Genomic DNA, 22696 nt, shown 5'->3' with positions numbered 1-22696 from the left:
CTGGCTTTCCAAAGGTTCACACTCTATAATGATAAATTTCTCTATCTTCCTCACAATCAATAATTAAGACTGGCTTATTATTTTGGACTCACATCTACTTTGTCTAACACTCCTTCATTCCTCTGCATGCCTCTTCTGCCCCACCCCCACTGGAAAAAACAAAATCAAGTTGTATTAAAGTATTTTATAATAAACTGCAAATCCACTAGATTTCAAAATATTTCAATTCATCAGACACCTATAGCACATTATCTATATTTGTACACTTTATTTAAAAACAAATAATACACTTAGAGCCACCAAATAAAGATATCTTAATTAGCTTATCCATACCCTGAATTTACAAAAGAAACTTCTTGCACCACAAAAATTAGCATTTGGATTAATTTACATTAATTGATATTATAACTAAATTTAAAAATACCTGAAGATCAAACAATCTGGTCCAGGGCCCACCAGTTGCGGGGAGGGGGTGAGGGTGGGGGGAGTGGAGAAAAGAAATTAGTAGGAATCTAAACTGATGATGCCCTGGAGTCAGCTCTAGTAAACTGAAGTTAAGAAGGACGTAAAGTAACCAGTAGATTTCAGGATTACAAAGAAGTGGTTCCTCCTAAAAACAGATATTAGATCATACAGTTGGAATGCATGTAGGGAATACCTCTTAATCTGGATTGAAAAAAGTGTGTGGAGAGGGGGGTCGAATTTGTTTCTCACAAGAGGCAAACTTCAGCCAAACAATGAGAAGAAAGTAGGGAGGGAGGTACATGGTAGACTGAAGGCTTTCTGACTGCTGATAATACCGAATTTAGCAGATCTGTACAAGTCAACTAAAATACCATTCTCTGAGACATTTTCAGAAAGGAGCTAACAACCAGGGAAAATCATTCTACATTAACAAGGCACTCACTGGTTCACAGCCTGTTAAAAATCCAGGCAGACATTAAAGTTAATCTAAATTAAAATGAACTTTCTAATTTGCATCACAGGGATGGCAACCATGTGGTCCCAGTTAAATCAAATCTAAAGCTTAACTAGCAAAGATCCAGAAAATTCTGACCCCTAAGCACCACTTCAGGAATACTGCTAGAATAAATAAGTGGAATCTAGGGATCTCTGTTTGGCCTAGATTAGTTTTTTGGTTTTTGTTTTTTTGTGTTTTTTTTTTTTTCTCCGATTAAGAAAAAAAACGAAAACAGAAAAACAAAAACAAAACTGATGCAATCTGCTAAATACTTTGTCAATCTGGTGTCCCTTACACTGACATGGAGGTCCAGCTAGATGATGGATACGGCCAATTAAAAAGCTTTCAGTGCTGAAAGTAAAAATGATTCAAATCATTTACCAATGACCTGTCCTTTGTTTTTAAAGATGGACATGTTTTCTGGACCTTCCCTTAAAAGGAACTTCTGGAATTGACACATTTCACAAAAATACACATATAATTTTCAGTCAGCTACTACTTTTATACAACCTGAATCCCAGTGTCAAACACATAAAGTACTGCAATTATATAAATAACTAGACAAGTAACAGTAACAAAGGCAACTTCTGAGTACATAAAATTAATGATTATGTACTTAATAGCCTTGAAATAGCTTTCAAAGAATAAAGTAAGCTGAAGAAAACTGTACTTAGAGCTCTTTTTCCATGTAAATTCAGTAACAGTTTGGCTCTTGGTTGAAAATATCACAGACGTATACTAACCAGAGTTGAACTATATCCACTCACTATCAACACTGATGATAAATTTTAAGCAGTTCTTTCAAAAGAAAACCAAAACTGAGTCTTTCAATCTGATTTGTGACATCTTAGTTCAATATAACTTAAATGACAAAGCCTGAGAAAAGCACCAACAGAGAAATTGCATCCAGTCATTTCTGATGTCATAAAGATTTGCTTTCATTAAAATGGCAGCAATGACAACGAGGTAGATATGAAAGATGCCATTTAAACACTATTCTTAGGTGGTATTTTAACTAGTTCAGGTGTTTAATCTAAAAATAATTTTTACTAGTTGGATCTTCATCACAGAAGAATTTCATGGCATGCTCTTGTGTAAGAGGGAAATATATGAAGTACTAAAAAAGTAAGCCTTTAAAAATTACATTTTTAAAAAATTACCTAGCCAACATTAGAAGATCCCATAATTTTGGTGAATCGATAATTTCTCCTTTTACCTGAACTTAACTATCATGAAGAATAGTTATTTTCCTGTCTACTGAAATTTCTAGGAATTCACATTCAAAATCCTTGGAAAGTACATGTGGTGCTCAGAAGAGCACGAAGACAGTGCATGAAATGTCCCTTGAAATCCTAGAAGTTGAGCAGATACACTGAAAAGACATTGATGGTCACAAATCAGGATCTTCACAGACTGGCAAACACACACGCACACGCGCGCGCACACATTCACTCTCTCTCTGTCTCTCAATCTCTCTCTGCCATAGCCCCCCACCCCACCCCAGCTCAATCCTCATCCTCACTGTAAGGCTGCATTTGTATTTTATTTTAAAGGCACCTCTCATTCTCTAGCTATTGCCTTCTTGATGATATCTGTTTTGTTAAAAAAAATCCTGAATGTTCAATGGAAATAGTTCAGTACTGAGAATGGAATATTTTTCAATTCACATTTGAATAGCCAGGTTTTCTTACATTCAGATTTTAATAAACTAGAATGACAGTCTTTAAAACAAGCATGCTAGCCTATAATGAATATAGTATATACAGTAATTGAAACATTTAGAACTATATATTATACTGCAAAAGCAAACAGCACAACACTCATCATACTCATCATTACCTGTGGTGTACACGACCTCTAAGAATGAAAATACAAAACAGTAAAATGCACCTATGGTTTATATATATATATATATATATAATATATATATATAATATATATAGTCTATATATATTATATATATTCCTACAATATATATAATATATATTTATAAAATATACATACATTTTAGACATTTTCAAATAAATCTTTATCATTATCTCCAAAAGAAATTTATAGCAAGAATACTGAAGGAATGAAAGTCAGATAAACAAAAATTTTTCACAAAGTTCATTATCAGTGATGCAGCATAATTTCCCCCCTTTTAGTCATAACTAAAATGATTATAAAAGCTAAATACTTTGCATAACTAATTATCTGTTTAATGGCAAAAATCGCTAAACTTGTTCAATAGAAAAATACTGAAGGTCATTATATCACTTATGTTAAATACCTGTCTAGGGTTCGAGTAGCAAATGAGCTCCATATGACATCTGGGTTTTGAGAAGGGTGCTGCAAGTCCCAGAGATGTATTCATAGCATATGAAAATAAGGCAGGGACCATGTCTCCTGCTGATTTTCATACTCTCCCAATACATTTCACCCAAAATATTTACAAACCAAGCACTATGAAAGCATTTCAATGACTGTGTGAATCTTGAATTTGTTCATTTGGGGGATTAAATTTCTGATAGGCTGGCGGGGAAAGCAGATACATGTCTATGCTTCTCTCTGGCTGGAAGACAGCTTTGGCTCATTTCTAGGCTGTGATCTACACAGTGCTAGTGGAGAGGAATCTGTTTCTGTCTAGGGTCTCCAATGGCCCGGCACTGGCTGGCTAAAGAACTTTCAAAGCTCCATCATCTGCACCACAGTTTACCTATCTCATGGTCATTTTCCACTCACGAAGAGAGAAATTTCAACCAGGAGGTATAAAACGTAAGGGAAGAGACTTTCTTGGTTTTGAGAATTTCAGTGATGTAAGTAAAGCAGGCACTGGAGACCTTGCGAGGTAATTTAAGCAGTAAGTGGTAAAACAATAGCTTAGTCCATCCTAAACATGCCAAGTAAGGGCACCCGACTGGATTTTCCAGTATACTTATATAAATGTTAGGTTAGCAACACCATTTTTTTTTACTCACTGAAGAACCAAAAAGAGGAATGAACCAAACACAATGTGGACTTCTATATCTGCATGGGAATATAAACATTCACCTGGGAGTTCAAGTCCAGGTCAATTCATTCGATTATAGAAAGGAGTCCCTTGAGCCCACTGTGAACCAAAGCACAGATGAAATGACAAGGTAGCTGTGTCAAAATATTAAAGTATATCTGTCTATCAATCAGGCAAATCTAGCTTGTATGCTGCAAAACTCTAGAGGCAGAAAAGCAGAAATTTTAAAGAAAAATTGTCAATTACTATCCATATCACCACCAGAATACTTTTTCAGAGTAAATATACATATCATCAGAAGTGTCATTGTTACGACAATGGAATATGTTGGGAGAGGAATGTAGGAATTATATTAAAAGATTAAAACATTTATGGATATGGATTTTATGTATGAAAACTACTATATATACATTTTGCTGAAAAGTTGGGCATTAATAATTTATTCCTAATTTCTACACTGGTCTCTGACATTTGGGGCAAACAAAAGAATGTGAAGACACTAGGTCCAAAGAGTGGGGTCATGGGAATCTTAAGAGCTGGCCACATGTGGGTCACAGGCTAGGTGAGCTCAAGGAACCTAGGTGAGCTCAAGGAACCCTGGTCCTTTATGACAGTTTTCCACAGAAACAATACTGACACACTGCCTATTAAAACACGCTGTGTACTCCAATTAAAGAATGGAGGGGTAGGGGAAGGGAAAGAGAAAACTCTTTAACCAAGGGATGCACTGAACTCTTCCATCCAGATTTCCAGTGGGCTCTTCTTCTTGGATAGATTAATGGAAGACTTCTGGGGCACAAACCAGGTGCTTTATTTAGTACTGCAAAAGCAGCTGCCTGACATTAACCATACCCTTTGGGCTGTCAAAACATAATTATAAACTGTTTTTGGTAGGTGTCAGATAATTTGAATATGAGAGACAAAGAAAAAGCAAGAGGTCATCCGAAGCATGGTTATGTGGATTTTGAAAAACAAGTACTCACAGATAACTTCCGTCTTTTCAACCACTAAAAGGTAAGATTTCATCAATATGAGATAACCACTCTGGTACTAGAAATATCACATGAATAAAGTGAATTTTAAAATTAATAGAAATTATCAAGATATGCCCTGCTTGCCCTTAAAAATAAACAGAATCTTGAACCTGAATAAGTTAAATTCTTTAGTAAAAGCAGACTCTACTATTGATAATGGTGACTGTTTTTGACAGCTTAACTTTACAATGGTACCAAATCTATTTTCAAAAAGGTAATACAATATAGAAATCTGCTTACAAACTAAATATTTGTTTAGCATTTTTGAATAATAATATATTTAACATATTATTGCATTTTTTTTTCCCCCTAATGGTAAAATGCTTTGCCAGGTGCTTTTATGTGCACAGATGAAAGGAGAGCTAAATTAAAAACTCATTTGAACACTGCCTGCTCATTATGCACATCGGGGTTAGTACAGCAGATATGGTAAAGATTACTGTTTTGACTACCTAATGTGGTTAACAAGATTTCTCAGGGGAGAACTGGGTCTAAATTTCTGTTCTTCCTCTATCATTCCCAGTCATCAAGTTTTTTAATTATCCCTTATAGCATGCCCTATTTACTCAATAGGGACAGGCTAAACCTATGTTCGCTCAGGCCTGCCTAGCGAATTAGAACAACCTCAGAAATAATAGCTCCTATTGGGGGAAATTTTGAAACAGTTTTCAGGCTCACAGATTCAGCTGAGCTTGCAGCAACCAGAACAAACCTTAGTTTTAGAAAACAGTATACGAATTGCAAAACTATACTTTAACAAATGTTCTCTGTGCTCCTTCGGCAGAACAAAAGGGCAGGACAGGTTGATTCTTGCCCTGGTCTTCTGTATCTCTTTTGTGCAGTTGATTATTTATAAAGAGCTAGAAGGTGAAGATGATGCATTGTGTCATACAAAGACTTTGGCCAGTGCATCAGCCCCAGCACTGGCTATATAGCATTTGGATGGGTGGAAAGCTACATCGTGAATTGATTCTTCAAACTTTTTCCGATGAGCTGTAAACTCTTGGATACACGTCTTACTTTCTAGGTTCCATAAACGTATTGAACAGTCATGACCTGTATCAAAAGAAAAGAAAAAAAAAAGAAGAAAAGAAAAAGAAATTGAAAAGAAAAATTACATTAACATGAAAATAGGATAAATAAATAATCCATAGTTGATGTACTTACTCCCAGACATCAAGTACAGGCCATTGGGATCAACTGCTAAACTTGTAACAGCTTCTAGATGGGCTACCATGGAGTGGATGAGTTTGCCTTTGGGAAAAAGAGATTGTTACTCTTTATTAACAGCTTTCCTCATCCTGAACATACACCAGTTACCATGTTACACTGATTTCTCCAGTCACCCCTCTCTGTGTACTTACCGCATCAATAGCTTTTTCCATCACAGCTAAAACAATGTGTCTCCCTCCTGCTCTAGCCATGGTAATGAGAAACAAAAGCTTAAATTTCAGATTATACTTCTGTCTTTTTTTTTTTTTTTTTTTTTTTTTTTAAACGTTTATTTTTGAGACAGAGAGAGACAAAGCATGAACGGGGGAGGGTCAGAGAGAGGGAGACACAGAATCTGAAGCGGGCTCCAGGCTCTGAGCTGTCAGCACAGAGCCGGATGCGGGGCTCGAACTCACGGACCGCGAGATCATGACCTGAGCCGAAGTCCGCTGCTTAACCGACTGAGCCACCCAGGCGCCCCTATACTTCTGTCTTTCAAATAGCAATATAAAAGTCAGTCATTTATACACAAATATTCCCTTAAGCCATGTTCATTAACTAAGACTAAGACATGAATCACCTACTTTGCATCCTTTAGCTACAGGCAAATTATATGGGTTGTGAGAACAGAAGAGACGGAAAGACAAAGGAACGGAGGGAAAACCTGGCCACAATACTGGTGGAAACAACATACAGAAAGGGATTAAAATATTAAATTACTCATTACTCACAGCTAAGCAAAGTCAGCAAAAGTTAATATATCTACAAAGCTAATAGCAGATACTCAGGTAAATATGGCTGCCAATATGGAGTGTTTTCTTCCGAACACAGCTCTTCAGGAATTTCCTTCTGACTAGTGAATGAAAGCTAATAAAAAATGGGAAAGCCCACATATCCTCCCCACCTTACATATAGTAATTCAAATCAATCAGGACCAGATAGTCAATATTATAATACAGAAAAGAGTAGTCTATGGAAAACTGAATCAAAAAAACAAATGACTTAGGGGTTTCTACCTCCAACACTAAGGCTCTCCAACATTGGACAATTTTAAAGTTTATTTATTTACAGAGAAACTGTGAGCTGGGGAGGGGCAGAGAGAAAGAGAGAGAGAGAGGGAGGGAGGGAGAGAGTGAGGATCCCAAGCAGGCTCCGCAGTGTCAGTGTGGAGCCTGACATGGGGCTCAAACTCATGAACCGAGGTTCAAACTCAAGAACTGTGAAATCATGACCAGAGCTGAAATCAAGAGTCAGATGCTTAACTGACTGAGCCACCCAGGCACCCCAAACTTGAACAATTTTAAACAAAATATAATGATCATATGCCTCTTACTTCTAACATGTTTCTACTTTTCCCCAACATATTCACAGCAAGAGATCAATTTTATTGGTATTTGAATGACCTTTTCAGTTGTGTCCCTAGTGATAACCTTGGTGCTAGGGCCAAAACATAGTATCTACTTATTATTAAATAAACTAAGATGAGGGGCGCCTGGATGGCTCAGTTGGTTAAGCATCCAACTTTGGCTCAGGTCGTGAATCTCACTGTTCGTGGGTTCAAGCCCTACGTCGGGCTCTGTGCTGACAGCTCAGAGCCTGGAGCCTTCTTTGGATTCTGTGTCTCCCTCTCTCTCTGCCCCTCCCCCGTTTGTACTCTGTCTCTCAAAAATAAATAAAACATTAAGTAAATGACTTAAATAACCTAAGATGATTTTATATGCTATCATGAAGACTAGTTCTTAGCAGATTTGGACAGAATGAACAGAAACTGAGCTGGAAGAGTATTTGTTTCCATGCTTATTCCTAGACTATATAGCCACTAACAGACACCCAAGTCAGCCTACTTACAGTGGGTTTTATTTATTTATTTTGTTTTAACACTGATCACTCTGTAATAAACACTTACCTGTGTTGTTATCATAGAATTTGATGTGCCTGTCTTCATGAGCAGTGATGCTGATGGGAAGAGTAGGATGGCTGATGACTCTATTTATTTGACACGAAGAGGTGGCTGCGAAAAAGAAAAAAAAAAGAGCAACAAAGTTAATGCTACTATTTCTTCATATAAGAGGACTGAATGCTCACCTGAGACTTTGTTACTTTAATTTGTCTTTAGTTAATTTATTCTGTGACTGTATTCTCAACATCAATGTTAGGAAAGAAGTGCCTGAACAATACCATACTGACAAATGTAGAGGTACTTACAAATGAGAATTTTCTTTCCACCACCTGCCATCAATGGGTGCCACCTAGCGCTGAGCGTGGGGCCACAGACATTTCTCATTCTCTGATGATCTATGATATTCTGCAGCTTTAATAAAGTTCCATCGTTACTTACAAGTAGATGATAACCAAATTTAAATCTCCACTCTTTCTAGATATTCTTTATCACATGGTTATCATCTGAAGACAAATATGACAAAGAGAGCTTCTGAAATGTATAATCTTCTCTTTCTCATCATAATAGAAATGGTTATCATTTGACAGTCTACTGTGTTTGGAATCTTCAAATAGTCAGCATCCTAACACTATTTTTTGTGCCCTATACAGTAACTTTCAAAGAATTTCAATTATACGCACAATGAGAGAAGCAGGCCACATGTCATTAGGCCTGTATCACAATACATGAACTGTTTCATGGTAGAAACTGATGAATCCGTGTGAAATGTAACTAGTTCTTGTACTATTTTTGAAACTCTGCATATTTAAAATTATTTCAAAAAGAGTTAAACTTTTTTAAATCTTAGTAAAGTTATTATGAACTTACATTCACATAATAGAAAATATAGCTAAATATAGATAAAAATAATGGTAATATTAGGGTACTCTGTTGGATTTTCTTGTGGTCCCTAAAAATATGACATCTTAAAAACTGAAGGTAATCTTTTTCCAGTACTAATGGCCTGTTATCTAAGAATAAAACAAAGTCACTTGACCACGTGGAGTAAGCTCAGTTATACTCAATTTAAATGGTCCTTAACAAAGACTTTAGTTTCAAAGCTCAGCCTGTAGTTGTTTTTTTTTTTTTCTTTCCTCCAGAGATAACATACCACTGAGCATTATCCTCTGTAGGATCTAGCAGGAGAGTAACAAAAGAAAAGAAATACTTTAAGTAAAATATCCCATGTATTCTGAGAGAGAGGTTTCTGAGAATAGCTTCAATTATGCTGAGATCTAGAAAATAATTATGATAGAAATCAAATGATGGAAGGAAGCAAAAGAGTTTTTACTTAGTAATACTTTTAAGGAAGTTTCTCCACTTAATGGTAAATCAGACATGTAAGCAAAATGCAAAGAACACTAGGAATAAATTGAACAATGAATCTAAAAAACTCCTGCAAGTATTTGTATTCAGCTTGTAATGTAGAAATGGCTTACTTTTCACTGGACTGACAAGACCTCAATTACCTGCTTCAAATACCTTTGACTTTATCACAAATCACCATAATTGACATTAATGAACAGAAAGTGAGTCTATTCTGATTTTTAAAACAAAAACCTCCATCCTTTTTAATTCTATAAGAAATTTACTTTTACCTTGAAACATGTTTTTGGTCTGAACTTTAATTTTTTAAAAATCTGCTAAATTACAGAAAAGAACAATGTAGTAAAAAAAATAAACAAGCAGGGGTAGTCACAGTAGAAAAGAATAAAAGTACAGCTCTGAAGTAATAAAACTGATAATTTATACAACTCTAAAGTAATCAAACTGATAATTTAGGAAATGTCAGGACAGGGACGCCTGGGGTGGCTCAGTCAGTTAAGCGTCCGACTTAGGCTCAGGTCATGATCTTGCGGTTCGTGGATTCGAGCCCCATGTCGGGATTTGTGCTGACAGCTCGGAGCCTGGAGCCTGCTTCGGATTCTGTGTGTGTCTCTCTCTCATCTCTCTCTGCCCCTCCCCTGCCTGTGTTCTCACACTCACTCGCTCTCTCTCAAAAGTAAATAAACATTAAAAAAAAAAAAAAGGATATATTTAAAAAAGAAAATGTCAGGACATATTATTATTATAACTCAAAGTAATTATCACTTATTCCAATAATGTTGCCTTTGTTCAAAACATTTTTGGCAGTTTTCTTCAGAAAATGTTTCTAGTATCAGGCAAAAAGTCACATGACTTTATTGTCACACACTTAAAGAGAAAATTGGGATTGCCGAGTTTAGTTCATCCATCTCATCCACCAGACTTGACATCTTATTAATTTGTAGCAGTCATTAAAGTCAGTATTTACCACTCAGGACATTCTAAGAATTGACTACATTCCAAAAATGTTCACATCCTTCTTAGTTTCATATTGTTATCTGTATTTTACTACTGTAGCTTTAAGTCATATGTTTAAATTGATTTTAAATTTATTGAGAGTCTAAAACCTATTATTTCTTGAGAAAAAAAGTTTCTCCTTTTCTTATTCCATAATATCAGCTTTTGTTTTTTCACCCCTCTCTTTTACATCCAAATAGTTCAAAACTCTATTCGTGTGTATTTCCCCAAACAATTCTCCTAAGACCTCAGAAAAAAACAAAGGCCAACAGATTGGGAAGAGAAAATGAAGAAAGCCAAAATGGAATGAAGGAAATTTTTGCAAGGAAAAGAGTGGGGGGAGGGAGGGAGGGAGAGGGAGAGGGAGAGACAGACAGACAGACAGACAGACACACACACACACACACACACACACACACACACACACACACACACAAACACACCATGGTAATTATTTTTAAAGCTAGTTCTCAGATTAAAACAACAATACATATGTACACAGCTCCTTTGTCAACTGCAACCTAAAATGTAATTGTCTGGATTAAGCCTAAAGACAGAAAGCAATGGTTAAAAAGCCAAAAATCAAAAAGATTCTATAGTATCTTTTTCACAATCTGAGAAATTATTTCCTGACTTTCTGTATCCAATGAGAAGCTTCATATTTGAGATTTTAAGAGACACAACTTGATTTACAGTCTAATCAGTAGTGAGCTGTGTCAAATATTATTAATACAAAACTAAATTGATTTAAAAAATGAAATTATGAGAAATGAAAAACAGATTTATTTTATATTCAGAATAAATATTACTTTCTTCAAACAGAATTGAAAACTAATCATTTGGTATAAAACTTGACTCCTCTTTGTTTTTTTATCCCCATATTTTTTTTTAATTTTTTTTTTTTTTTAACGTTTATTTATTTTGAGACAGAGAGAGACAGAGCATGAACAGGGGAGGAGCAGAGAGAGAGGGAGACACAGAATCTGAAACAGGCTCCAGGCTCTGAGCTGTCAGCACAGAGCCCGACGCGGGGCTCGAACTCATGGACCGTGAGATCATGACCTGAGCCGAAGTCGGCTGCTTAACCGACCAAGCCACCGAGGCGCCCCCCCCATATTTTTTTTTAATATGAAATTTATTATCAAATTGGTTACCATACAACACCCAGTGCTCATCCCTCCCTGCCCTTCCACCCCCCCATCAACCCTCAGTTTATTCTCAGTTTTTAAGAGTCTCTTATGTTTTGGCTCCCTCCCCCTCTAACCTTTTTTTTCTTCCTCCCCTCCCCCTTTGGTCTTCTGTTAAGTTTCTCAGGATCCACATAAGAGTGAAAACATACGGTATCTGTCTTTCTCTGTATGGCTTATTTCACTTAGCATCACACTCTCCAGTTCCATCCACGTTGCTACAAAGGGCCATATTTCATTCTTTCTCATTGCCACATAGTACTCCATTGTGTATATAAACCACAATTTCTTTATCCATTCATCAGTTGATGGAAATTTAGGCTTTTCCCACAATTTGGCTATTGTTGAGAGTGCCGCTATAAACATTGGGGTACAAGTGCCCCTATGCATCAGTACTCCTATATCCCTTGGGTAAATTCCTAGCAGTGCTATTGCTGGGTCATAGGGTAGGTCTACTTTTAATTTTTTGAGGAACCTCCACACTGTTTTCCAGAGCGGCTGCACTAGTTTGCATTCCCACCAACAGTGCAAGAGGGTTCCCGTTTCTCCACATCCTCTCCAGCATCTATAGTCTCCTGATTTGTTCATTTTGGCCACTCTGACTGGTGTGAGGTGATATCTGAGTGTGGTTTTGATTTGTATTTCCCTGATGAGCATCTTTTCATGTGCCTGTTGGCCATCTGGATGTCTTCTTTAGAGAAGTGTCTATTCATGTTTCTGCCCATTTCTTCACTGGATTATTTGTTTTTCAGGTGTGGAGTTTCGTGAGTTCTTTATAGATTTTGGATACTAGCCCTTTGTCCAGTATGTCATTTGCAAATATCTTTTGCCATCCTGTCGGTTGCCTTTTAGTTTTGTTGATTGTTTCCTTTGCAGTGCAGAAGCTTTTTATCTTCATGAGGTCCCAACAGTTCATTTTTGCTTTTAATTCCTTTGCCTTTGGGGATGTGACTTGACTCCTCTTTGGAATAGCTCAAATGCTATTCCAAATAGTATAGTTACAAATGTGCATAAATTTAAAGTCTTAAAATCAATTGTAAATCATTTTATCCAAGTAACTGTTCTGTGATTTAAAAGGCAGAACTCTTTATAATAACAGGTTTTTTTTGTAGTTGACTCTAGTAATTATAATTTTGAGAAAGTTTAAAAATTTGACCCAAACAAAGACTACTTAAAATTGGTATACATACTTGTATCTAGGTTGGATTCTAAAGTGAGAATGCGCTGTTGCGTTTCCATGTTAAAGATGCTTGTATATCCTTTGCTGAACGATGCTACCATATGGCTCGGGTCACTGCTCACTAGATCCACAGACGCAGGGATTCCCAATTCTAAGAGAGTCAGAACATATTCAGAGAATGGCGATCAGAGGGTCTAGTTGAAAATGTCCTTATAATATAGCAAAACAAATAGTCACAAGATTTCCTTAAGAAGTAAAGAAGGCTCAACATTAGAATAAAAATTAGCTCATTAACCATTCAATAGAGATTATTTCTTTTGTTACTGTTAGCCCTAGCCTATTTTATTATCTTTACCTGTTCAGCAAGTCTTCTACCTGTTACTCAGCTAATATATTCACAGAATGCAGGCCTTTACTCAGAAAACAAATGGAAAACATTTCTGGACTACAAGTTTTGTTGCTTCCACTTTTACCTGAGGCTTAGAGTGGCATTGTGGGAATTCTTTAAGAGACCATCTCTTATGAGGAATTCTAACTCATCGAAATACGGAATTAAAAAAATAAAATTTCAAATTATTATTTACTGGTAGAGTCATGCAAATATCAAATGCAGGCAACTCATCAAAACCCAGACACAAGTTAAAACAGCTCAAGAATAAAGAAGGTACTTTATTTATCATCTAGAATAGGATAAAACTTGGTTAAACTTATAGTGTGCTTACAAACATAAAAGAATAGAATGATATGTATACATAGCATGTATACATATACATGAATATAATCTGATTTTTTTATATGGTTCAAAATCTAAAGCAAGCAAGCAGTTAAAAAATCTGTATATTATAGAAGAAGATACGTTAATAGCTAATAAGCACACACACACACAAAAGTGCTCATAATAATTAGCCACCAAAGCGATGCAAATTAAAACCACAATGAAACACTGCTACACACCCGCCAGAGTGTCTAAAACTAAATGAACTGATAACACCAAATGCTAATTAATTAAGAATGAAGCGCAGCTGGAATTCTCATACATGCTGTCAGTGGTATAACATGGCACAACCACTCTGGATAAGTTTGGCAATTTCACATAAAGTTGAACACACAAAACCACTTCTAACTCCCAGCAATTCTACTTCTAGCTCTTTACTAGCTCAATACATAAATAAATAAATAAAAAATAAATGTTCATAGTAGTTTTGTTCATAATACTCAAAAACTGGAAACAACCCACATGTCCATCAAAAGGTAAATAAATAAACACACTGGTTTAATGAAATACTATTAAATATAAAAATAAATAAGTTGATATGTAGAACATGGATGAATCACAAAAACATTAGAGAGTAAAAAGCCAGATACAAAAAGAGTACATATTATATGATTTCACTTCTATGAAATTTTAGAACAGATAAAACTTATTTGTAATGAAAGAAATCACACCGCTGGTTGGAAATGGGAAGAGGGGCTGGGAAGGACCCAAACACACTTTGAAGAGGTGAAGGAAAGGTTCTAGATCTTGAGAGGTATAAGAGTTATATATTTGTCAAACCCAGTAAGACATATCTTCAATATCCATTTTTACTGTAGATGTTATATTTTGATTTAAAAAAATTTTTAATGTGTGTTCTTTCACTGAATACTATGCTTTTAAAAATCATAAGTTGGAAATTCAAACAAATATGCTTTCATTACTTTAAAAAAAAAACCCTTCAAATTAAATTTAAACTCTAAGAGTTTATAGAATCGTTTACTTATTTATTTGCTTGTTGTTAGAATTAGACACTTTATAAAAGATTCAGTTGAATGGTAAAAAAAAAAAAAAAGCATATACCTTGATTATCATTAAATACACTTAGGGCTGGAGCAGCCTCGGCTGTATTCCATAATCGGAGAGTGCCATCTGCTGAACAGGACAACAGGCGCTGATGGGCAGCACTGTAAGCCAAGCCCCAGACAGCATCGGTGTGGCCCAGCAGAGGGCCCCTTAAAACAGAAGGATCTACACAAAATAGCAAGAATGCAAAATCAGGAGAAAAAAAACAAATCATAAAGGTAACTCAGATTCCAGAGAAAGGAAATACAAACAAAAGCGTCTAATAACAGCACAAAATATGCTTCCTAGTTTCTATTATTCTTCTGAAATGTTGCAGTAACTAAAAACAGGCTTGGAAATACGCACATGCAGAGTCTAGGACTTATAAATTAAAATTTTAAAGTACATATTTCTCTCCTTAAAAAAATCAGGTATTTCCTTCTCCTTCCCTTCTTTCCATTTGTCTAGATTTTTTAAAAAGCACGTTAACACACATCATTTGAATTTAATCTGTGTTCAGAGAAGTCACAACTATTCCTCGAGGAAATGAACAGAGATCCTTTCCTCGTTGAGCTCTGTCAGCACTTTGGACATGCTTCTTCAGACCAGCCTCCTGTACCTCCGCACTACGAATGGCAGTTATTCCTGGGAGCAACAGGTCCCTGGAATTCACGGTGGACATGAACTGAGACCTACAGGTATTCCCCTCTAACAGCACTAACCGACATGTGAATGATGTGCATGAAGGGAAGGAGGCTCACTTAGCACGGTTTCGTGACAAAAGTCAAACTGGAAACTGTAATTATCAATCCTCACAGTGACTCTATGAAGCAGTACTTTCAAGATGGCTCACACATGTTAAGTTTAAAATGTCAATGTTATCTGTCCTCTACTCTCTCTCATATCATAAAATATTTACTGAAGACACGGTGTGTTAGGCACTATGCTAGATGCTGGGGCCACACAGATAATTAAGACACAGTGCTATCCTGGTCTCAAAAGATGTTGTGATAAGTACAATAACAGTGACTGACATCGTAACCATGGAGAGTAACAGGGTTGAGTGAAAGCTTCCTGGAGAGAATGACACCTAGAGTATACGGGGGCTGGCCAGTCAAAACTAGAGGGAAGCCACTGCTGGCAAAGGAGGCGGCACCTGCAAAATCACAAAGGAAGGAAAGCATGACATGTGAGGAAATTTACAAGCAATTCAGCACCACTGAAGTGTGAAGTTGGAGACAGAAAGATGAGAGGAGAGTGGCTACTTTAAGGTGGGATTTCTACAGCATATCAAGGTAGTTGGGAGTTATTCTGAAAGCAAAATGAACCACTACGGGGTTTTCCAGGAGCAGTAGGGTGAAGTAGGTATTTAATAAGGTAGCCTTCACTGTAGTGCAGAAGACAGACTGGACAGAATCCAGATGACGGCAAGGGGACTGTTCCAGCAGTCTGGGGGGGGTGATGATGAACACCTAGGGGAGGGCAGTGGGAAAGGGGGCAAAGCAGAAGGGCTATATTCAAGGAATATTTAGGTAATTAATATTAGGTAAATATTAATTACTAGGAAATTAATAAGGTACAGATAGCAAACAGAACAAGGCAACAAGGATAACTGTTAGGTTTCTAGCTTGGGCAACTGTGGTGGTGCCACCGTCTCATAAAGAATATATGGGAGAAGAAACACAGCACTTGCGGGGATTTATGGACAATGAGATGGTGACTTTGAAATGTTCTGTAGGCAGTCTGAGGCTTACAGAAGATATTTATGAGTCAACAGCATATAAAACCGTAGAGGTGGATTCAGTCTACCAAAGAATATGCATACAAAACAAGGAATGAATAGGGTGTGGGCCTTGATAAATGCCAGTATCTAAGGTGAGAAAAATAAAAGTTTATGAAGGATAGGAAACAAATTGTCACAGAAGCCAATAGTGGACAAATTTCAACAAGGATGGAATGTTCTACAGTTTCAGATAGCCAATACGTCTAGAGAAACAAGGACTGGAAAATACCCCTTGGATCAGCCAATCAGACAGTCACTGATAATCTTGGTATATTTAAGGGGAATGACCAGAAGACAGACTGCAGAGGGATGATGCCCGGGGAAAGGACATGGAATTAGTAACTCCAAATTGTGTATTCTAGTCACAACCACCAAAGAGACACACACACAGATGATGAGGGAAACAGAGACTAAACAGAAGCCAGGGAGGGAAATGGAGTCAAGAAAAGGCTTCCCCTTGCCCAGGAGAGGAGCTACCTGGATTTACTTATATGTGGAGGGGGTGGAAAGAGAGAAAAGAGGGCAAGGCTTAAGATGAGAGCAAGAGAGACAGCAAGAACGAATCAAGTGCAGTCTCAAAAGAAACAAGAGAGAATGAGGTCAAGAGCCAAAGGAGAAGGGCTGGTTGCCTTGGGACAGAACAACTGATCCTCTAATAGAGAGATAAAGGAAGTAAGGAAAAATATGGAACAGATAAATTTGTAAGAGACCTGGGGAGAGAGAGGGGGTTTACCTTTCACAAAATACATGTTAAATGTTTATTAAATATATGTTGGGAAAATTTTTTGTTTATCGAATTTATCTTTACTTAGGTTTGGTGGTAAAATTAATCTAAAGTGAAGAGGAAAATATGGTCTTAGGACAAATATGACACTTCATACCATTCTAAAATCTGAGAATATAAGAGGAAACCAAAAGAGTCAATTCCTAAACAGTTTTTGCAAAAGAATTTATGGTAAAATCTAGTGATAGATTATCATGTGGATTTATGTTTCACAGTACTGTTCCCAAGACTAAAGGCACTTCTTAATTTTTAAGGCCTTTCAAGTATTTTGGTGTCATGGAGCTTAAAAGTCATTACCCTCTACACACTCCAGTAACTGATCAAGAAGATGATGCCAACATTAATTTTCCTTAGGCTGTTTGTCAAGAACAGTAATGAAATGTGTAATAATGTCTCAAGTAATGTACAGATGCCCAAAATGAAGAAAACGATGGTCAGTCATAGCCACCATTTCCAATCAACAAAACTCTGGGAGGGTGGGAACTGTTTTTTGCAGGAATAATCCATTTTGTTTCTTTTTTCTTTTAACATCATATATCAAACTGATTCCTAAATACAAGAGTCCTTTTCAACCATATAAAGACCTTGTTGTCTTTTACCAATTTATTAACATATTTCATTTTATCCTTATATATGCTATGTAAAATGTGTAAAAGGAAGACAAGTTATTCTTGCATATCCTGGGGGAAACACCTACCGTAGGAGTCATAGGGATCGACGTTGGGGTTGGTGGTATTCCAGCCTTGGATCAGTCCGTCGGCACCCCCACTGTAGCACTGCTCGCCACTGCTGCTCAGCACCACACAGAGCACTGGTCCTCTGGGAGATAAAAAGCAATTTCTATTCCCCCAAATCAATCTGATAATAGGACTTGTTAGAAATAAGAGTGCTTAATTATTCATATGGTTTCTATGTTTCAGCTTTTTACGATGAATAAAAATACTATGGAAGCATCGCACATCTCTCTTCTGCTGCTAAACCAGAGGCTGGCAAACTATGGCCTGTGGGCCAAATCCAGCCAGTGGTCTGTTTTTGTACAGTCCTCAAGCTAAAAATGGTTTTTACATTTTTTTTAAAGGGTTGTAAAACAAACTGAACTAAAAACAAAAATATACAACAGAAAATATATGGCCTACAAAGCTGAAAAAGTATTTACTGTCCGACCCTTTCTATAAAAAATGCCAATCTCTGTGTTAGATCAAGTGAATAAGTATAACCCTTAAGCTTATGTGGAAATATGAGCAGCATGCAATATGTGTTCATAATTTTAAAATTCTTGGGTTTTTTTAATCTATATTATCTTTAAGGAAAACAAAGGTCAGGATTGATAATATTTAACCCTTACTGCATCAACTTATTTTAAGCAAGAGAGATATCATATTTAAACATTATCCAAATAAAATCTAATTTTAGCAAGGATCTCTGGTAGTGATAAACTTGTTTTTAACACTGTATTATCTGCCAGTTTCTTTTACATTTACAAAAGAAAAAAGCTACTAAATACAAAAAATATATAACACAAATATTTAAGGGAAAGAAAATAAAATACTCTAATCAGGCTGATGTACAGTGATGCTGACTTAAAACAAAGAAAAAGCACATACTTACTTATGAGCCCTGAATGTATAGATAGGCTCCACATCAAGAGATGTACTCCTAAATCCAAGAGAGAGAGGACTTTTACCACTCTAAGTTTCAGTAGTAAACAGTAGCCCTGAATATATGCCACAAAATTGCCTTTAGAAATACCAACACTGTGGTAATATACCATTCTCAACCTAGGACACCTAAGACAGCTTATCTGATATCAATCACATATTTTTGTGGCCTCAAGAAACACTTGTTTAGTAGTAGTTTAGTAATAATACCTGATTGTAGTGTTCTCAGCATTATCATAGTCTATTTGACTAAAGGAAGAGAGAGTCCCACTCAAAGAGCATCATAGGCTTTGAGGAGATAAATTTCCGGATTCAATTAGGTGGCTAACTTCAGGCAAATTATTTATTCTTTTGGAACTTCAGATTCCTCTACATATTTAAAACAAAACTGAAAAATCAGGATAATACCAAATACTCACAGGATTAAATAAAAGTCTACATGTAAAACAGACTAGGCTAGAACCAGGCATTAGCAGGATTTCAGCACATGGCACTTGAATTTCTTTGCATTTCCATAAAGGTTAAGATATCTGTCCTCGATACTTGTAAAAGGTGTCCAAGTCATCAGTTTATTCATTAATCAGAACACTGAATGTATAGATACTCTACGCTAATACTGGCCATGACTGTTAATGGAAACTGGATGTAAAGTCAATTACTTACCGTTTCTTATATTGTATTACAGTTTTTTATATAATTCTCTCCTCAAGCATTTCCAAAATTTTATGCTCAAAGGTAAACAGGTCACTGTTATTTACATGTGGAGATATTGTTCCTAAGCTATCACCAGCTAAGAAACTTGTTTCAATATTTTTCTAAGTTTTAGTCAAGAATATATGAGACATTGACATTCTTTGGTCTAATGAGATACCCATTGTGGCCAGAGAACTAAAAAGACAAAAGGCACGATTTATAACAAAGAAATAATTACTCTCTGCTGAAGATACCTGATCCTTATGAGAAGTCACTTGGTTTTAGCAAGATCTGGTTGAACTGGTTGATGAAGACTGATAAATCAAGTATTTTATCAAGTTTATGTAGGACTCACAGCAGGAATGTTCACTGATCTCTTTTAAACTTGGCAACAGATATCCTCTATCAGTAGTAAAACTTCTATAATCTTTGCCAGTTCATGTTTATTTCTCCTTCCAATAACAGAAGTGCCTGACACCAGAGAAGGGCCATTACTGGCACATGCTAGGTTTGGACCATCTGATTCAAGGACACAGGGGAGCGACCTCCAGTAAGTACACTACCAAGTGGGACCTGGACTAGCTTGGTCACTGATAAAGGAGATTATAACAACTCATGTCTGTTCATGCTTAAGAAAGGAACCGAGGGGCTGAGGGAAGAAATAGCAGTTAAGTGACAGGAATAACAATGCCTTTCAGTCTATACATGTTGGTAGGTATGGAAAGTACCTAAAAGGTCAAGGCCAAAAGACAATACCAAAGAACAGTCCTTCACCCCTCAATCAGCCTCCCTTCCACATCATTAAGTCCAAACCTAATAAATAATATGGCAAGGTTGTGCTAGGGAATGATGACATGCCTACACCTCTTTACAACAACAGGAGAAACCTTCAATATAGACAAGGGAATCCACAAATATGACAACCTTTTAAAATACTGTGTAAGGATTGTAAACAGCACTCACAAGCTCTGGGAAACTATCAGATAATACTATTTCTCCCTCAGTGTCAGTTTTTCAACCTAATATCAGATTGTGATTAAGAAGGGAAAAATTCTAATTATGTGACATGGTAAAGAAGAAAAAGCTGGAAGGTATACTTGAGAAATTTAATAGCAAATAATTAAGTACTTTTCTGCTGAAAACTGATAATTAAAATACTCAAATACAGGGCGTCTGGGTGGCTCAGCTGGTTGAGCATCTGCCTCTTGATTTCGGCTCAGATCATGATCTCACCTTTTGTGGGTTCGAGCCCTGTGTTGGGCTCTGTGCTGACAGTGTGGAGCCTACTAGGGATTCTCTCTCTCCCTCTCTCTCTCTGCCCCTCCCATGAACGCTCTCTCTCTCTCAAAATAAATAAATAAACTGAAAAAAAAAAAAAACCTTCAAATACAGTTAAAGTAGAATATTCTCACTTTTTGGCTGGGGCTGTTTTCTGCAAATTCCACATTTTTAATGTGTGATCCTCTGATGCTGTTATCAAAACGGGCTCAGTGGGGTGGAAAGCAAGGGCTCGAATGCCATCGAAGTGACTTCGTAATGTAAACTTAGGGTTCCATGTCTTCCTCAATGCATCTTTATTGTTCGCTATCTATTAAGGAAACAAAAGAAAGATACCCGGACATCTGGTTCAGGACATGAAAAAAATTATATTTCAACATTAATTCTTGCTGATTTGTCATTAAATCATCACATTGTGCAATTGTCAAAACAATGTAATTTCTAAATGCAAATAATCAAATCAAAAGGCAAAATTAACAGTACGTCAACAGTGGTTTTCTTTGAAGAAATATGAATGAATACACAACAAAAAAACAAGTAACATAATTCAAAATTGAAAGAAGACTAAATAACAAGAATGGGTCTTTACTAGGATGACTTAAAAAAACAACAGACAAGTAATTTCAACCTAAATTATAGTATAGAAACTAATTTGGGATAAAACCTGAAAACTAAGTTACCTTTAATAACTTATTAACATTATAGTATATGATCCTACTTCTAGATTTTCAATAGTTTCTATGAAAAGCTAAATTTTCTTTGTCAAATTGGTAACAACGTTTATAAACTGGAAACATAAAATGTTAACCCTGGAAGAGACAATCAGATGTTACAAAACAATAAATTCCATTTGCAAAACACAACATTATCTTGCTTTTCTCCACACAGACTCCATCTCAACAACTTAAAAAATGCATTTTTTCATTCCAAGAATATTCCAACTTTTTTTTTTCATTTCCAACTAACAGCAAAGCCAAAGAGGTTCATGTTTAACTTTACACTAGCACCACATATCCTGTCACATATTACTTTACACTCCATGACTAACAAGCATTCTAGATTTAAGCACGAGTAGGGCACGTATTGGTTAACACACTGAAGAAATATTGCCATACTTACAATGACAAAAAAAACCAATACTGATAATAACTGCTATTTTGAGCATTATCCATTACTTTATACATTTTTCAAAAACTTAACACGCATTAACTCACTTAAGTGTCACAACAGCTCTATGAAGGAATCAACATTATCCCCACTTTAAGGACCAGACATGTAAAGAAAAGAGAAGCTGAATGAGTTCCCTCTAGTAAGTGGAAGACTCCGGATTCAAAACCAAATAGCCTGACTTAAGAGGCTACACTCGTCATACAAACTATAACTTAGGACCCAGAAGTTTAAAAGTCTGCAGAAAAATTTGGATAGAGCAGGTCACAATTGGAGCAGTAAGAAGACAGAACACACGATGCAAGGAACTACTATAAGATCTGGGGCTGGTTATCTTTGCAGGGGGGTTGGGGGTGCGTGGAGCAGGGGGAGAAGCAGAACAACTAAGTTGACTCTTGTCTGCTCTTATTGAAGAGCTGAAAGATTTTCATATACAAAAGCAATTAGATTCCTTCTGAATGTCTTAATGTGGTAGACAGCCACTAAGATGGTTCCTGATCAGCCCTACGTCCTCATATTTACACCTTGTGAAGCCCCCTGCCACAATACAGGGTTGCTCTGTGTGACCAGTAACATATAGCAAAAGTGGTGGCAAATTACTTCCAAAATCAGGTCATAAAACCTTGCATCTTGGGTGTTCTTGCTCACTCTCTTTTCAAGTACACCCACACTGGGAGAAGCCAGCTG

The 22696-nt window shown here is 36.4% G+C and overlaps 1 protein-coding gene across 4 annotated transcripts in view; it reads right to left on the bottom strand.

Moving 5' to 3' along the window:
- Positions 1 to 241: 241 nt before the first annotated feature.
- The window catches only part of STRN (striatin), a 93683-nt gene continuing 71228 nt past the window's right edge, over positions 242 to 22696 (bottom strand). For 2 of the 4 annotated variants that reach the window (XM_019447564.2, XM_019447584.2), the window contains 8 exons: positions 20977 to 21152; positions 18822 to 18869; positions 17911 to 18053; positions 14665 to 14832; positions 12838 to 12978; positions 8106 to 8210; positions 6155 to 6241; positions 242 to 6043 (listed from right to left, as the gene is read on the bottom strand). In XM_019447564.2, coding sequence (XP_019303109.1) covers positions 5874 to 6043; positions 6155 to 6241; positions 8106 to 8210; positions 12838 to 12978; positions 14665 to 14832; positions 17911 to 18053; positions 18822 to 18869; positions 20977 to 21152 — 1038 coding nt within the window. In that variant the 3' untranslated portion in view covers positions 242 to 5873. The remainder of the gene's footprint in view (positions 6044 to 6154; positions 6242 to 8105; positions 8211 to 12837; positions 12979 to 14664; positions 14833 to 17910; positions 18054 to 18821; positions 18870 to 20976; positions 21153 to 22696) is intronic. The other 2 variants (XM_019447573.2, XM_019447592.2) reach the window with 1 other exon arrangement.

The sequence above is a fragment of the Panthera pardus genome, unplaced genomic scaffold (assembly GCF_024362965.1).
Source record: "Panthera pardus isolate Hobbes unplaced genomic scaffold, ASM2436296v1 HiC_scaffold_26, whole genome shotgun sequence".
Classification (NCBI taxonomy): Eukaryota; Metazoa; Chordata; class Mammalia; order Carnivora; family Felidae; genus Panthera; species Panthera pardus.
The sequence above is the reverse complement of the archived record's forward strand: the minus strand, read 5'-3'. Positions and strand labels throughout refer to the sequence as shown.